Source organism: Falco naumanni, chromosome 8, assembly GCF_017639655.2.
Source record: "Falco naumanni isolate bFalNau1 chromosome 8, bFalNau1.pat, whole genome shotgun sequence".
NCBI classification, from domain to species: domain Eukaryota; kingdom Metazoa; phylum Chordata; class Aves; order Falconiformes; family Falconidae; genus Falco; species Falco naumanni.
Window position 1 is genome coordinate 43,941,234 of NC_054061.1, and position 18,574 is coordinate 43,959,807.

General features: G+C 37.7%; 1 protein-coding gene across 1 annotated transcript in view; it reads left to right on the top strand.

Annotated features, from left to right (window-relative positions):
* LOC121092605 (collagen alpha-1(XXVIII) chain-like) overlaps positions 1-18,574 on the top strand; it is a 35,039-nt gene that overhangs the window by 8,065 nt on the left and 8,400 nt on the right. Inside the window, exons 9-25 of the mRNA XM_040603854.1 lie at positions 659-703; positions 1,371-1,424; positions 2,491-2,559; positions 3,249-3,317; positions 5,216-5,284; positions 7,462-7,530; positions 7,974-8,042; positions 8,134-8,202; positions 9,358-9,426; positions 10,639-10,710; positions 11,297-11,365; positions 12,346-12,417; positions 13,302-13,370; positions 13,787-13,855; positions 15,853-15,921; positions 17,055-17,123; positions 17,795-17,863. Of these exons, the coding sequence (XP_040459788.1) occupies positions 659-703; positions 1,371-1,424; positions 2,491-2,559; positions 3,249-3,317; positions 5,216-5,284; positions 7,462-7,530; positions 7,974-8,042; positions 8,134-8,202; positions 9,358-9,426; positions 10,639-10,710; positions 11,297-11,365; positions 12,346-12,417; positions 13,302-13,370; positions 13,787-13,855; positions 15,853-15,921; positions 17,055-17,123; positions 17,795-17,863 (1,140 nt within the window). The remainder of the gene's footprint in view (positions 1-658; positions 704-1,370; positions 1,425-2,490; positions 2,560-3,248; positions 3,318-5,215; positions 5,285-7,461; positions 7,531-7,973; positions 8,043-8,133; positions 8,203-9,357; positions 9,427-10,638; positions 10,711-11,296; positions 11,366-12,345; positions 12,418-13,301; positions 13,371-13,786; positions 13,856-15,852; positions 15,922-17,054; positions 17,124-17,794; positions 17,864-18,574) is intronic.

Here is an 18,574-nt window from a genome sequence, read left to right on the forward strand (position 1 = left end):
TCATTCACTCCCCATTACCCACCAGTGGGATGGGGAGGAGAATCAGGAAAAAGGAAATACTCACGGGTTGAGATTAAGAGGAATTTAAGATTTTAATTTAAATAAAATAAAATATAATAATAAAACCAATAATAACAATAGCAATTGTAATAAGGGGGGGGGGGGGGGCACATGGGAATAAAACCCAAAAGGAAAAAAAAACCCAAGTGATGCACAGTACAACCGCTCACCACCCGCTGACTGATGCCCAGCCAGTCCCCGAGCACTGATCAGCCTGCCCCAGCCAGCTCCCCCCAGTTTATATACTGAGCATGACGTTCCATGGTATGCAATATCCCTTCGCTAGTTGGGGTCAGCTGTCCTGGCTGTGTCCCCTCCCGATTTCTTGTGCCCCTCTAGCCCCTCTGCTGGCAGGACCTGAGAAACTGAAAAGTCTTTGATTTAGTATAAACATTACTTAAAACAATACGTAAAACATCAGTGTGTTATCAACATTATTCTCATACTAAATACAAAACACAGCACTGCACCAGCTACTGAGAAGAAAATTAACTCTATCCCAGCCAAAACCAGGACAGATACCTTAGCAAAAAGTTACTTAGAAGTCTTTTTTACGAAATCTACACATAAATGTATCCTTCTTTCATTTGCCTTTCAGGGTCCTGAAGGTCCAGTAGGCCCCAGAGGAACAAGAGGGCTACAGGTAAAAAAAAAAAACAAACAAACAAACAAACAAACACCAAAACTGTAAAAACAACAGTACCTGGTTTCCTGGGAGCAAAACCTCTGAAATAATATCATACCACAACTGCCATGGAATCTTTGAGTCACTGAGTTCAAGGCATCCAAAATCTATCTCTTAAACAGCAAAACTAACAAGAATTTGGAGGAGCAGTCTACACAAATAAATCACCCTTATAATTGATTCAGTCTCAAAGATCACAGCAAATACGGTTCCATAAAAACCAAACCCACTCATTTCCCATTCAGTGTCCCAACTATTGCATTGTCTCACAGAAGTATATGTAAACACTTCAGTCTCTTTTCATCCCAATACTCCTGGACCGAAGGCCAAGAAACTTAGCTGTTTCAAATGATAGCTGTTTCAGGAAATCTTGACTGCAGATTGCCTTTAACTGTATTCAGATAAAGGGAGAGCCAAGTTCTGTCCCGCAACTACCAGTCCCAGCTCCAACTGAATTAAGTAGCTGAATCTATACATGCATGAGAAAGAAAAGCTTCAGTTCTGAAATGTTTGTAACTTATATTTTCTTATATACTTATAACTACAACAAATCAGAGATTGTTTTTCAAGCTACCATTGTTCTGAAAGCCTAAAAATCTCATTAAAACCACTCCTGTTTTAATAGGGTCCACAAGGACAATCCGGAGATCAAGGGCCTGAAGGCCTGCAAGGATCAAAGGCAAGAACTGCATTATTTCTTCTGTTTCTTAATGTTAAAAGGTATTATTACAGCCTCACAACAATGCTTTTATCTTTATACCCCATACCGTTTGTGTAGGAGATGCAGTTTAATGTGACATTGCTAGCAAATCATATACTCTTTGTATTCTACAGGGTTCCTAAGAAAGGCCTTCATTTGCTCTTTGTACTAGATTCAGGTCCAAATCACACTCCAGTCTTTTCTCACAAACAGTTAAAATTATGGCAGCATCACAGAGTATCACTTAGCAGCAGTAAGCATTGCATTTCTTCAGTTTTCAATTTATTTTTTTTCTCTGCCTAAGTGCCACGCAGGAATTCTGTTTAGGATCTCAAACAAACTCTTCTCTTGAAACTGTACATTCTCAGGAAGAATTCTATATCTCAAAATTAGTAGTCCCACTGTTTACTGATGCTCAGCAGAAGATACCTTGAAGTCACAAGGATGAGTAAAATTCAGGAAACAGGCTTGCAATGGTGCAATGGGCCCTCTGAAGGTGGGCCACAGAAGTCACCCAGTGTTTCACTGCAAGATACAGTCCCCTCTGTAAACATAAAATATTGTTTGTTTGTTTGTTTGTTTGAAAAATATGATTTACATTTATTAAATCTTTAAGATTTGCTGGGTTTCCCTCTCACTCCATTGTAAATTCCAGGTATACCGGTATTTATTCTGTGGTTCTGTGATGAATTGACATCATTGTAGTCTAATGGAAGATGTAAATAGCACTGGGTGTTATAGACAATATGGGAACTGTTTTAACTTCATTAAGGCCACAGTTACACTTTGCTTCTCAGAAAATCCTTAAACTGAATAATTCAGCCAAGGGTAATGGGTTCTTCAGGTACTGAAAGGAATACTGTGGAGAAAAACTTGTAAATAAGTTTATGAAGGACAGTATCTCTTTTGATATCTTCTTTGCACCATATTTAGAGTGCCTGCTGGCCAACAGTGAGGCATAGAGCTTTTGAGTGTCAAAACTCTTATATCCCACATGAAACAAAACATTTTAAGCAGAATTGTTTCTTTTTCATTCTTTGAAAAGGGTGAAAGAGGTCTCCCTGGGCCACCTGGCTTGCCTGGAGAGACTGGAATAGGACTGCCAGGTCCAAAGGTACAAGCACCTCTCATCTTCTATATGATATGTATTATAGGATAAGAACGAAGACTGAAACAGCTGAGATAATATACTTGCTGGTACATGAGAAACGTCAAGTCTCTAAATGATGTTTTTATGGTACTGGAAAGGTATTTTGTGTGTTGATCAAAACTGTTTGGGGGTAAAAAAAAAAAAAAGAAGTACATTTTAAGTATGTACTTTAAAGAACTTTTTTACAGTAGTTCTTACAGTTGTCTTAACTCAATCCAAGCAGTGTAAGGCTAAAAAAAAATGCATACCTAGTCTTAAACAAAAATTATCCTGTGAAAAACAGGCTTGTTGGTTTAGATAACTGGCATAAAGAAAACAGAAGCACTATGATAGAAATGCTGACTTCTTGGAAAAGGACAATAAGTGATACATAGTGTAGTAGGAATATGATGGGAATAATTAACCACTTAGGTTCAAGATTGCCTTCTCTCAAATGCAGAACTGGGGCTATCCCCTAATGCTGTGGCACTGCGCCAGTTCAGTGCCTGTTGGGCCCTGCATGCTGTATGACTAGGGACACTCACATTTTCTCTGCCATTCCTGTATTCTCCTACATCAAGTATTTCAAGCACAGAATGTCTGATGAGTTGTTATATGCTGCACACATACAAATCCCTAAATCAGGCATTTTCAAAATGCATCTTTGTTTGAAGGGTGACACCGGTTTGACAGGAAGACCAGGCCCTGTAGGCCCACCTGGAGTTGGTGAGCCAGGACTTATGGTATGTCTATTTTTTATTTGGTGAGAGGGAAGCAGGAGAGAAAGGAAAAATTCTCAGTGCTTCCCTGTAAAAAAGGATATGTGTGTGTTAAATGATACCATCTCTTTTCTTTCTTCCACTAGTCCTCTCTCATATATACTATATTGTCTGACTTTCATTTCCCTCAATAAAATATAAATGTTTCCAATTCCTTAACTTTTCTAATTACCTTAGTCTCCTAAACAGCTATGAAAAAATAACACCTTATGCAAAACGACAGAAATATTTAAATAGATCTGTCCCCTGATAGATTCAAGTCCACATGTAGTAACTTCGAAGCTGACTGCTTTTTGCTATCTTTAGAACATTAACATCAGTGTGGCTTTGAGGGAGAGACTCCATTTCAACCACTGTAACATTAGAAAAAGTCATACCTAAACAACCTCCACAAAGACATCCAAACTGCGTAAGTGGTTCCACGTAACAATTTGACCAGTATTCCCTTTACTGGAGGTAACAGAGGAAGAAATAAAAAAAAACATTTTACTTTGAATTTATAGTAGGCTTGCCTCTGAAGTCTTTACCTTCTTTTTCTTCCCTTCCTACTCCTGCTAGTTGTAAATTCAACCTCTTTGTGGTAAATCGGAAAATCAGTACACCAATTTTATGGTAGCTTTTTTTCAAATTGTCAGCACCATTTACTGAGCTATTTACAATACAGCAGACTCAAATTAATTTCTCATTACCTGGATGAAAGACCCTTAGTGCAACCACAAGGGAAATTTTGTGCAGGTTTTTTTCACAAGTAGCTCTTCCCCACTGACAAGGAAATGTTTGTAATAATCATTTCAAAGGAGGTGCTCCCATGAAAAACAGAAAGATGGTTTGGTAACGGAACTGACTGATCTCAAACCTGCTTGAAAATACACTATTGGAGAGGAGTGAGTTCTCATTGAAGAGCCCAAAGAAAAGAGCATTACTAATAAGGCCAGTGGTGAGAGTCAGTCTAAGTGGGGCAGTAGTGCTTCCTCAGTCTCTTCAGTAACAGCACAGAGGAAGAGCTACTTTGTCAGGGAAGAGGTGCTTATGATATGCATCTTTGTTAGCCACAGAAGCTGTACTGGTGTACCAAGAGATTCTGATTTTAAAAATTATATTAAATTTTTAAAATTTACTTCAAAGTGTATTAGCTTCAAAAGAGTTTTCTTTTTATGGCTGAATGCAGTGCTATTATCTTTACCGAAAAACTAGGCATAATTCTAAAGCTCTGTGCTGAAGAAGCAGAAGCACATTCAGGCTATGCAGAGCAAAAGGTACCAGCATACTGTGATGTGTTTTTAGTCTCAAGGAATAAATCAGAGGGGAAAAAAAACAGATGCAGAAAAACGCCGTGAAGCGGGCTTAATATGCACAGGTTTGACACTTGCATTTAGTGAAAAGTTTTAGTTGTCCTGCTTGCCCCTTGTGCTCCTATCAGATCTGCTTTCAAAAAGAGACAGGCATGCTATTATTCTCTTCACCAACTACAGTCAAATCTCTCTATAGCTTCTTCAGTACTCTTCTGCATTGCCTTTAACCTGCTTCCCCATCTCTCATGATTCTATTGATATTTTAATAAGGATTAGTAACAATTTTTAAACCAAACTAAAGTTTAAAGTTTCAAAAGTATAAGGAATAGGAATTTCAGCTACATAGCCTGTGATTTGCAAGTAACCAGAAAAGTAAAACTGTCTGCCTTGTTATTGCTGCAGGCCAGAATGCTCATCACTTACTGTATCGTATTACTGTATTATTTTTAACAGGTTATAACTACACCAATATTTAAAGACGTGCTTAAAACCGACAATGTCATAGAACATGCTGCTGTTGATTTGAATGATTAATACATATTCTAGGCTATTTTAAACTTATATTAACAGGGGCCTCAGGGACCACAAGGTGTTCAAGGAGAAAGAGGTTCACCAGGAGAAGGGCTTCCAGGAGCAAAGGTACAGCAGTTAAAGCATTTTAAGACCAGAGCAGCACCATTAAATAAGTGCATGCCAAAACAAGTCCATAGCAGAGATGGAAACCTGAGAAAGTAGCTTGTAACTTAATATTAAAATTTGGCATCAATTAACTCAATATATTTTCACAGAATTCAGTTGGTCCAAACATGACTTCTAGGCACAGCTAGCTTTTTGGGGCCTGTAAAGCCAATATTTAATTCACCTGATGCTAGATTTGGGGGATCTAAGCCTGGAAAGAATTTCAGCTATAATCTTAAAGGAGCCTCAACCATCTGGCTTTAAGTAACATAGTATAAAAGTGATTCCTAGATAAAAAATGTAGCTTTTTGTTGTTGCATTTTTCTAAATCCTTACATATAGAGATCTTTGCTGTCACTAAAGACAGGCTTCTAAACTTAAATACCTCAGCTGCCAGTTTATGCATTTTACCAGAAGTCTGAATTCAGTTTGTGGGAAAAGCAAGCTGCTGTTACTAATTTTCAGATTCAGTGGAAGTAACAACAGTAGTAGTTGCACCTTGGAGTTGGATGAACTCATGAGTCTCACTGCTAGCTCCTTTTGCTGCCCACTGAAAACCAACTCCCAGGCTCAGCTGTCACTTTGACCTTTGGTTACAATAACAAAGTGACACAGCTTGTACATAAGCTAAAATGAGTAACTGATTAACTCATTTTTATGCATGCACCAAGTCAGTTTTGGTTGGGAAAACAAAAAATTGTTTCACAGATTTAGGCCCCAACTGTCCCTTTACTAAAAATCTTAGGTTTTTTGCTTAGTGCAATACTGTAGAGCAATAATTTGCTTAAATTTTACTATGGCTAGCATAATATCTTCAAACTTCCAGTATGTATTTTATGATGAATTATAAAAATTATCTATCAAGTTTATGGCTTGTATTGTATTTTCTTAGCAGATTTCATGCATGAAAACAAACAAAAAATAATTTTAAGAAAATGCATTTAGAAATCACTTCATTGCCACTGAAATACCCATTCATGTAGGAAGAAACACTACAAATTGTAAGTAAAGCACAGGAACAATGCACGGTGGGAACAAGAACAGAAGAATGCATAATCTAACCAAAACCATTGAGCAATTGACAGAATAGAATAAAATAAAATAAAATAGACAGAATAAAATAATTAAAGTGGAATTCTGCCAGCATTATTGAAACTCTTGATTCTATAAAAAATGTACTACTATTGACTGCCAAGTCTGACCTGGAGCCAAGTATGTGTCAACGGTGTCTATACATATCTCTGATGCTATTCACAGCTGCCAAGTATGTCAGCTCTCTGGTTTTAAACACATTTTAAACAGGTGAATTGTTAATCTAAGCAAATTCTACAGTTGCTTTCTTCAGAATGTTTTTACTATAAGCTCACAGTTCAGTAAAAAGGAAAATGAAGGCAGGTGTTCTAAAGCATCAGGAGTGAAGAATGTTATTTTAAACAGAAATCCATATAATATGTTTCAAAGTTCAAATCATGGAATTGGTTACCAGGGGGAGAAAAGACCTGTCTGGGGCCTAACTTTATTGCCTTGGGTGATTCTGTGACAATTTACACAAGCTAATGATCTGTCTCTACATGTTTTATTAACAGAAGTACAAGAAGGCACAGTATTTGTGTCCTTATTAGTAACCTGCATTTCCCCTAAGACCCCTGGTTTGTAAATAAACATTGAGAAAGAAAATGACATTTATAATAGACTTTTACAACAATACAGTTTGGTCTTTATTCTGGCAAAATTCTTAGTGAGACCCAGATCCCCATTGCCATACTTTAATGAGATTAACCCATGAGACAAATAAGCAGAATTCAGCTTTCAGTTAGTCTCCTTACTCAGTCCTACTGACTTTTGAATCTGTTGTGGTTTTGCCATTGATTTAAGGGGAAGCAGGACAGGATCTTAAACAATCAAGGTGGGCAGAAAGATAAAAAGAAGCTTGTTCAGCTCTTTCATCAGTAATTTCAAACCATAGAGCAGCTCATTTGAAAAGATGATTTCTTCAGTATCCTGGAAAACAGATCTAGGAGCTACTTTCTGGTTCTCATTTTGGTTTTCATGAGGACAGAGCAAATAGTGTTTCAGGTTACTTCGAAGAGAACAGCTGTATGTTTCTACAGTTAACAACCTATTATTTTTTCATGTAGGGAGACCGTGGTTTTGATGGACCAAAAGGCCCTCGTGGACTTCCAGGCATCAGCATAAAAGGTGAAAAGGTGAGCAGTAAATACACCAGGGGATTAATAAAGTGCCAATAAATCTATGTAATACAGGGAATACAGGATTGATACTCACTGCAAAGGGTGTAATAAGACAAAGAACCCACAACAGACCCTGGATAATAAGGTATTTTTTAGAAAGATTTATGCCAAATAAACTCTCCCAACCTATTTTAACATCTCTTCATATTAAAATAGGAAGTGTTACAAAAGAGCACCTGATTCTGAGGGAAAGTTAAGGTTTAGAAAGGGGGGAAAGAGACTAGCAGTTCTTTGCAACTGAACCAGCAGGGAATAAATGCATACATATGAAAGGTAAAAGGTCAGATCCCTAGATTCACTGACTTCAATAGACGTTAAGCCAACATGTACTAGCACAGGAGCTCTCCCAGATTGCTCTGTATCTTTACACAACTAAGCAATTGTACTTTGTTTGCCAGGGTGAATTTGGTCCTCCTGGTTTACCTGGGCCAATTGGATTGCCTGGAATTGGAATTCAAGGAGAGAAGGTGTGTTTTTCATTTCTCCCTCACCCCACACTTAAATGTGTAGAAACAGAGAATATTTTATTTTTAATAATTACTTAACTAAACTTTTCAGGGAGTGGAGGGCCCAAAAGGACCACCCGGCTCTAGAGGGCTACCAGGACAGGGAGTACCTGGACCAAAGGTGAGGGAATTTTCTGAAGTAAAAGCTACTGTGCTGTTTTTACTGTTGTTTCCTAGTTAAGAAATGGTCTATCTCTATCTTTATGCTTTTTAAAGTGCTGAACACCAATCTAAGTATTGACATGTCTGCAGGAAATTATTTTCTTTATTAATATAATCAAACCATACAGAAGATCCTACCCCACTGAAAAGCCTTGATAAACCATTGCCATAGATATCTGTTTAGGTTTTGGCTTGGCTCACCACAGAACCTTTGAGGTACTACATATCAGACAGTGAACTGCACTTTGTCTGATAGATTTCCATGGAAAGGGTTGTCTGCCCTGAACTTGCAGTTTCGTCATATCAGGTGCAGGTGCAGCAAATCAATTCTGAAAAGTAGTTATACTTAACACAGAACACCACCAACATTTCAGTATGATCTTTTATCCTCACTGTACTGTTTCCATTCCAGAAAAAATGTCTGCCTTCCTTGTTACTTCTGCTGCCTGTTATCTCACCTGACTTTGTGTATTTACTGTATCTAGCAGTTAAGAATGGTCCAATGTATAATGAAGAGTACCTATGCTCTTTGCTGAATGAAAACTCTCAGAATAATTTAGCCTTGACTGATTTGCAAAATAAAGAACCGTTAATGAAAGACATCACCCTTTAAGTATTCAGAATGGAGATTTAAATAGATTTTCTGAACAAGGTGACAAATAAAGTTCTGAATGACTGAAGGCTATTAAAGCATAGTATAAAGGAACTAGAGGTGTAACTGAGCCAAAGGTCCATGCCAGGTAAAGAATTTTGCAGTATCAGTGATCACCTCTTAAATTTTAAATGATTGTGCAGGAATATGCTTTACCACTGGTAAAAAAAAGAGAAGGGTGAATTGTCTGTGGATATCAGATATGCTCCTGAAATATCAGCTACTTTTGCAGGAAACATGCAGAGGGTCATAAAATTGTAGATTGATAGCATTAAACATTCCAACAACAACTTTTTGGTGACAGCTGAAAACATACTGCAGATTCCCAGTCTTTGTGACCAAGTGTTTAACACATCATACTAAGGACAGTATCACAATAATCTTTCTTTAAATATAAGCAACCAAGAATATGCTTTTATATTTTTCCATGATATTGCTGTTAAAAAATTATTTGTACTTAAGGGTGAACAAGGCTTGCCAGGAGAGACTGGAGTGCCAGGAGAAAGAGGTATTGGAGAGCCTGGTTCTAAGGTACATTGTTAATAGAGGGATTATTTTTTATTATTTATTTATTTATTTGGATTTGAAATTTGTGTTTCCTCAGTATCCTTTCCGTAGGCATTTAAAAATAGGTTTAGAAATAAAATTTAAATTCTTAGTCTTTAAAATTTTTAACACGGACTTTCAATAACATCCAGAAATAGGAACATTTTAAATGCATTAGTTCTGCACAAGTAGTAAGATTTATTGTGTCTGAAAATTTCTACATGTCTGGCCCATGCTCAAGTCAGTGTTGCATACAGCTCATGTACAGCTCTGTCCAGAAAACCATCCAGAATATTAAATAGTTGTCAGAACTTGCAGTCCCCAGCATAGGCTAAGCTATAGCCAGAGTTGGTGAATAAAAACACTGAACAGTGGTTGTTGTGCAGCTCCTTCTCTTTTCACACAGGATAGGATGTAAACAGAGCAGCAGCTACATCCTTACACTTCCATATGGGAAACAACCTGTACTACTAGACAGAAGGTACACTTGCTTAGAGGAGAGGAAGCTGTAATCAGATTATGTTAGTGCTAAAGTGACCAAGATATTAACTAGTCCCTATGTCATTAACAGTCAGATTAACATAAAATATGGGAATAGATGAAAAATTACTTTTGTGATAGTGGAAAAGCATAGGGCTGTCCTGTTTTTGCTCTTGTTTGTTAGGAATTTGGGACAGAGGCTGGAAAAGGAGAGAAATTATTCAATTTCTTTCTTTAATTTCACAAAATGTGGTAATGCTGAGTGAAACCATTTGACCCCATATGTTCCCATTTCATCTAAAACCAGGTCAGGCTCTTGACAGGCCAATGACAATTCCACAGCCATTACTAGATTTGCACTGATACTCACCAGCAAGTTGTCAATCATCATGTCACTGTCGGCTCTATCTGATATTTACTTCAGATATTGCCACTTAATGAAATGATAGCATTATTTTTTAAGAATGAGCTGAAGCATTAATAGCTAGTAATATTAATTGCATAGATAAAATGCACAGTTCAATCAGATGGTAGGATACTTCCAGATACATGAGAGCTGTCTTTAAAAAACAGCAAGATTTGGGTTCATATGTATAAATGTTTGCTGTAAATATGTATAGAGTTTAGTAAACTTTAAAAAATAGATTTCCTTGATTCAGAGAAAGAATAATACCAAGTCTGCATTTAATAGAAAGACTTACTTTTTATTGATGTCAGGGTGAGCCGGGCCCTTCAGGACTGGCAGGTCTGCCTGGTCTTCCAGGAGAAGATGGAGCTCCTGGACAAAAGGTTGGTTCATACCTGTCTGCAGCATACCTGCTTCACTCCAAGCATTCCTACTGTTCTCCCTGTGCTGATACCCAAACCTAGAAGAGAGAGTGTTCATGGACAAGAAGAAAAGTAACACATTTTTCAGTGAAAAAATTCTCTTACAAACATAGTTTATCAGGGCAAACTTTTCTTTTTCTTCTGTTTTTTTTTAGGTGGGAGGGTGTCTTATCTTGTTTACAGTTGTTGGCTTTTTTTTTAATCTGCCAATTGCCCTGCAACTCAGAAGGGAAACCACTAAAATGGCTACAGACAACCTTTTGTAGCCTTCTGATTATAGTATTTTCCTACAATCAGAAACTCCATATACTTAAAGTGTTCAACCATCACTAGGAACCATGCTGCTTTAGGCATTCTACCCACAGTTTTATAATGGTTGCTTCTGAATATGGGAAGAAAATCCTGGGGCCACTGACCTCAGTGGTAGTTTTGCTATTGACTCTAAAAGGTCTATGATTTTAATGAGCTTATCCAAGTGAATGCAGAATTGATCTAGCACGATGTCTATGCAGTACTCTGAAACACTGTTTTGATTTTCCTATTTAAGGGTGAACCAGGGTTACCTGGTCTTAGAGGTCCTGAAGGTGCTCCAGGGATTGGAATACAGGGGGAAAAGGTGAGAATTTCTTACTAAAGGTGACATTCAAAATTGTAATGTTCCAGGAACAGGTTTGTCAAAGCCCTCTCTTTTTTGGTCTATTTTAAGTAATGAAAAAACATAACTCAAGGAATAGGTTAATGAGTGCTTCTGAAAGTGGTTAACTGCAGAGCTTATTTCAGCCTCAGCATAAAACAACTTTTTAAATAGCAAAGTTAATAAAAGATCACCCAGGACATCTTTTACATTAATTTCCTTGGAAATGACAGTTCAGTGGCTCACAATTTCTAGTATCTGTGGTAGTATCTGGTCCAAGAAGTCCACAAAGAGCTAACTGAGAATACTGCTTCTCTTAGTAGGAACAACTGCGTCAGTCTTTTAAGTTCTGGCTCTTGTACTGATTTTCTGTACTGATTCACAGAGATGAAGAAGTAATTCTGGTTTCTTATATCATCATCTGTATTCTGTGAAATAAAGACACTGGAAATTGCTCAAATAATTGTCCAAGACATTGGACAAGACATGCAGAGATTAAATGATTAAATGTCACAATAGAAGAGAAATAAATACATTAAGCATTACAATTGCAAGAAGCTGGAAGGGCTAAAAAAACAGTGTAGGAAGGAAAATCAAGGCATCCACCTGTTTTCAGATTACTTTGGTAGGGAATACATGCGGATGACATGATGCAGCAATAAAATTGATTACTGTACTGGAAATTTTTCAGGATTATTCTGGACCCATAGCTGTTTAATTTTTGTTGAAATTATTACAGCCAAATAATATGTTTAAATAGATGTTATCCCTTTATAAACTTTACACTATGTCTTCTTAGATTTTTCTGTCCAGAAGTATAAGCTGATGTATCAGAGAAGGCATTGTGGTCAATTGATAATAGACAGAACTTCATTATCTTTCACTGGTATTTAAAATTAATTCCAGTTAACACGTTTTTAATATTATTTGGCATGTGTGACCTGTCTTCTCCATTTTTGTAGGGAGATCAAGGTCAGAGAGGAATACGTGGATTAACAGGACCAACAGGTGTGCCTGGACCTGCTGGAGCTAAAGTAGGTTTATTGCCACTGTTCTGTGTATAAAATAGGCCCCAAAGTTCTGCTTTGTTCTAGAACTCAAAAACAACTGTCCTGGAATGAACCTGCTTAAAAAATAATTGGGGAAAAAAAATAAGTTCAGCTAAGGCTTCTCTTAGCAAGACACACCATGATCCCTATAAACATCTAGAAGTGGTTTTTAAAAAAAACTTTGCATTTACCATATTGCTTCCCCGTCAGTCTGGAAAAAGTTAAGGGACACTAATACTGGTATTTTAATGCAGAAATATTTGGGAAGATAGTGTAATGTATGGCATATACAAATGTGACAGTATTTTATTTACCCTTACACTACCTCATGGCTGATATTCTTTTATGGATTTGGAGTCTATTCAAACACTCTGTACTCACTGAAAGTAAGAGAAGGACTACTCCAGTTTTGGCCTCCAGTTTCTTATTAAGTCTTTTGCTATTTATACACTCAAGAGTGTGTATTTCCACATAAGAGGAAAAATAAGGGGTAAAAAAGTACACTGAAAGGACCATTTTAAAAAATCTAACAGAAAAATATACATGTTTTCAGTATACCTACACAGCTGGGCAGGAAGTCTTGAGTGCTGGATGTGCTAGACCAAGTCTCAAAACATTAAGAAAGGGATTTCTAATAACATATATTTGTTCAGCAACTGAGAAGAATCTCATTTCTATTGAGAAATCAGAACTATGCTAGTTATCAGTTCTTCAAATCGTTAGATTTCACTCCACATAGAACAAAATATTAGAAATTCTAACAGAATTTTAATGGAATATTATAAATTGTTGCATAAATGTTTTCTCTATGAGATGCTCATGCTCACTTTCAGAAAAACCCATTTTTTTCTCTCCTTCCTTCACTGCAGGGAGAGCCTGGTGTGCCAGGACGTCTTGGAATGCCAGGCCCTCCTGGAAGAGCTGTGCCTGGACCAAAGGTAACATGCACACTCCAACTCCTAGTGCTTATAAACACAGGGTGAAAAGCTAAGTAGGCCATGCTATTATTCACGTAAATAATTTCAGCCTTATGAGGTCACCTAAAACTTCTTCTTTTCTATGAGTTATAGGCTGCATCCAGTCTAGTTACCACCATGCCCTGCTATTAACTGTATGCCAGCTTGAGATGTGGCCTACCTATGTTCACTTCTTTTTTTTGGATAACCTTGGATATCAAAATACTTGTCTTTCTTCTTCTTTTGGTGTTTAATGCTTGCAATAGCAGTAAATATAATTATCTATTACATGTGTGTATATATATATATATAAATTGTGTAACAGAAATCCAAAACCACAGTCTGTGATTGGTGTTTAATAAAATACATAACTAGAGTATGTATTTTCTTCATTACAGGGTGACATTGGGTTACCTGGTCTTGCTGGACCTATTGGAGAACCAGGTTTTGGGCTTCCTGGGGCAAAGGTAGCTCCTAAATTGGTAAACTGGTTTCTGATAGAACTGTAAAATAAGGCAGGATTTTAGTGAGGCAACAGCAAATCACCTAGGACAGCCAAGTGTTCCAGAGTTCTTAATATGTATGTTACACAACACTTACAGAGTATAAGGGTTTGCAGAGTGAGAAAACCATGGAGGGTCAGTCATCCAGGCTCTGCAAACTATAGGCTTTCACATGGCAGAGAACCAGGTGAAAAATTACCGGTTTTAATCAATGAGGAGTGAATGAATACAGAGAGAACAGCTAATTTATGTGCTTACAACAGCCTACCTGTCAAGCACGGTTGATTTTTCTCAGCCAGGCTCCTTTGCTTCATTCCTAATTTTGACTCCAAAAAGATCTCAGGACATGGGCCCAACTGGCAATGTGAGAAGAGGTGCCTTAAATAATGGCAGAAGGACGTGAACAAGTAGCTAATCTCTAAGAACTTCTGTCTAGCACAGCTGTAGTGTTGACTCAGTGTTACCTAGATTCAACTTTTTTAAGCCGCTCTTCATTCCAGGGCTAATTTTGTCTGAACACCAAGAAACTGGGACATATAAACCTGTGTTTCTCAAAATAAACTGGATCCTGCGCCCCCTGGCTTTTATTTTTTAAACTTACTGAATTTGACAGTACTTTTGAGTATAGCCCTTAATCCCTTGTTTTTGGAGTGAATTGAACACAGTAACAGAAGCATGAGAAACATGTAACAATCTCTATCCCTTTTTGACCAGTTTTTCAAGATCCTTAAATTTATTTTCATCAGGAGGAGATGATGATGATGGAATCACATACTTTTCTGGTACAGACCAGTTAATTCAGAGAACCACATGTTATCCTATTTGTGGGAATCCAACAAGAACCAACCAACAGGAAGCAGGTCCTTTGCTGAGTTGCAAGTCTCTCCCTCAGCCTTGAGCCCCTAAACCTCTTTCAATTCAGTGATGCTGCATATTGTGTACTGACTGTGGTGTTCACTTTCTGCTGTGTTTGTCAGTATTAGTGGTTTTGCTGTTGCGTCACACTCAGACACACATCTGCACTAAGCTGTACAGGCAAAAGTCTTTTACAGCTTCATTTCTTAAAATAATATTTGCATGGGTCTTTGCTTGTCACCATTTTGCCTGCCCTTATTTTGGGTTGCTACAGGGACAAACACAATCTTGATCATGAATCCAGATGTAACTCTAAGAAACTCACTCACCATCCAGTATGGCTGGGAGGGTTAAAGTCCTCTTTCTTTGCCTGGTAAATCTGTTCCTGAGATACTCCAGCTATCTGAATCCATGAAAGGAGCTTAATTGTACATCTCCAATAGGAAGCTCCTGTTATCCTCAATAGCTTTAATGAGGTTCCACAGCATTATAGGAAAATACAATTCTGGAACAACAAAAACAAACAGGAATCTTGTGATAGAGAACAACATTATTAAATTGGCCACACAAACCACAAACCCTTGCCCTACATCCTTTGTCTCACCACACAAACATACAGCATGTGCAGAAGTTATACAGTTTTCCCAATGCTCTGCAGCAGTTCCTCTATCTTTAGTTGTAAGAATTATGTAAAGTAGCCTCTGAGTAATTCAGTTCCTATGCTAAACTTTTAGCTGTCTGTCAACTTGGGCTTGTTCTCCCAAAGCTGGAATAATAGTGATCATGATAAAAACACAGGGAATGTGACTGAAGTAATTCCTTCTTATATTTAGGCTACAAATGACAACAGACAGAGTTCTTGAAAAAGATTCAAATCAGTGACTTAGAAGTGAAAGGGCCTGTAAATCCTCAGCACTATTAAATAACCCAGTTTTATCCCAGGATTAATAACCTACAATAATAATTCCTATAGTAAAATACATTACCAGATAGACAGATAAAATCAACTTACAGTATATTTGCTAAAGAAGTTTCACTTTAATGGGAAATTTTCTGCTAGCAATTCTATTGGCATTCACCTCAGCTGTTTTTCCTGCCTTCATCAGGGTGACCGAGGTATTCCAGGACCACCTGGGCCCTTTGGGCCAAAAGGAGATGGTTATCCCGGCCCACCTGTAAGTTTATAGACAATTTTTTTTACTTGAATTTGGAACAAATAGGTGCTACACCAAAATTATTCACTTCCATGGCTGACATGCTAGGAAAGATTTGCTGGTCTAAAAGCCTAAAAAAGGCTCCTCAACTGTGGAAATGCATTTCAGCATAGAAGGAAAAAGAAATCTCCCTCTGGATTAGTCCATGACTTCTTATGTCTTCCAACTACTTCTGATTGCACAACGTAACATATTCCAAGTGGGGCTTTTTTTTTTTTTTAATGCAGTATCGCTGATGTTTCAATCAGTTCCTTCAATATCTTGGTGTAGGATGCTGTCTTCTGCCCAGCCATACAAAATTTATTCCCAAACAGGACAATATAGCCCAGCTAAGCAGCTGTACATTCCAGAACCACTAAAAAAGCAACTACTGTCCAAAGAGCGAGAAGAACAAACCATCCTCAGTTCTTTCATCAGTTTGTTGAAGGTGTGGCAAAGAATTGCTTGATCTACTTTACAGCCCTTTACAGAGGTCTTTACTGGTAGATATGACCAATCCCTGCAAAAAGGATACAAAGAGAGAAGACTCCTTCCTCTCCCTTCCTTGCGCATGTATGCAGCACTGGCCTCACATTACCTAGTCTGCCCAACATTGTGCTCCACCAGCCCTGCATGCCTGTGCAGTGAGGAAGTCCCAGGAAGCTTGCTGACTAGGGCCAGGGAGTTTGGTGATATACTAGCATTTAGCTGTGCTAAAGACAGTAAAAGTGCACGCAATTGCCACACTGAGGAATAAAAATTAATGAATGTCAAAATGGAAATTGGATATTTTTTTTTTAATACATCCTGATATTTTTGTGCAATCCAATGCAGAACTGCTGCTGCACCTGCCCCTCCGGATTAGACTCCTCTGTCTTCAAACTCATACAAGCCTCCTTCATGACATGCAACACACATGCAAATGCCACTGACACTGACACCACTTCTGGCTTCTCAGAGTAGAATTTAACCAATTGTAGACCACAGTGATCCCACTAAGAGACAATATATTCAAGATGCTACCATATCAATGCTAACAAAATCATGTAGTCAATATAGCCATAAATCAAATTAGTATTCTAATATTCTAAAGTAGTCTGCACGTATAATTTCAGGGCTTGCCAGGCCTTCCTGGGATTCCTGGTGAACAAGGCCCAGAGGGAGTTGGACTACCAGGACCTAAGGTAGGTCCTTACACTTAACTTCTGGAAAAGCAAAAGCATGTGTGTACTCCACTTCATGCAGATATAATTCCTACCTATAGGTCACAGTCAGAATACCTTTTTAATCCAGCTTTAATTTACTTGTCAGTATATAAAAGGTAGATGCCATAGAAAACCTTCAAGCTTCACTTCAGAACTCATTCTGATGCTGATCGCAGGATTATTGGAATTATACAGGCAACTGAAGGACTGACTACAGCTATTTAAATATGCTTAATGTCTCTTCAAAGGATGTACATCTTTTTTCCACTCACCTCAAAACCCTAGCTGTCTGAAAGCACGGATAGGAAAAAAGCTAGAACAGTACCAACATGAATATGGAGTCTGATTCAACTGACAGGCAGCAAGCAAAAACATTTTGGTCTGGGAACCCTGGAGTTCATTTTATGATATGGCAATTGTCATTCCCGTGTAACTATTGCATAATTGACTGTACATGTCTTGAATACATTTAGACCACTACTCACTGTTTATTCCAAATAACTTCCTTGCCCTACCTGCAGATTCATGGGTTAACATTGCACTGTGCTGTTCAATAATTCTCTTTGTCCCATTTGAGTACAACAGATGCTGGGAATTCTACAGATAAACTTTAGTGTGCACTACTTATTTTTTAACCTATTGACTTTCAGGGTGATCCTGGCAGTAGAGGACCAACTGGTCTCCCTGGTCCCCCAGGAGAAGGCCTGCCAGGACCAAAAGTAAGCCATTTAAACAATTATGTCTCCCACTGTCTCATTTCTAAAAAAGAAAAAAAAACCCTATAGTATAAAAGTATGTGATCCTGCAAACACATCTGTATGTTTTCTGTCTTCACTCTTCACTGGAAACAACTAATCTGACAAATAAGATAACTAAGGAATACAGTGTCTTTATTTTGTAGTAAACAAGAAATGTTTCTAGTGACTAGCCATAAACCATGGCCTTCTTCCTGTTGCATACAATAAATGATAAAGTGACAATCCTGCAGTGAAGATCCGTGACAAAACTTCGGGATTCTGCAGACATTAGCTGCGGTTGAGTAGCAAAAATTTCTTCACACATAGCATTGGTCAGAATTAATGGCCTGGCAAGCACTCATTATGTCTTGCCTATACTACTGTGACAGCTACAGGCATACTATTGAGTTCTTCTAGAATTAATTCCTTTTTTTTACTGTATAAAGTACATCAATAATCATCTAATAGCCAATATGATGACCAATTCCTGCTAAAAAGATTGTGTAATACCATGACAAAGGCCTGGAAATAATTTTAACTAGAAAAGCAATTTTCACTATGAAACGTCCCAAACTGGAAACTCTTACGGTCCTACAGCTCAGCTTTAGAAGTCTATTAATACAAAGGAACTGTTTCAGAATGTAAACATAAACAAACTGAACAAGGTCAAATGCAAAGATTTTGCAACAAAGA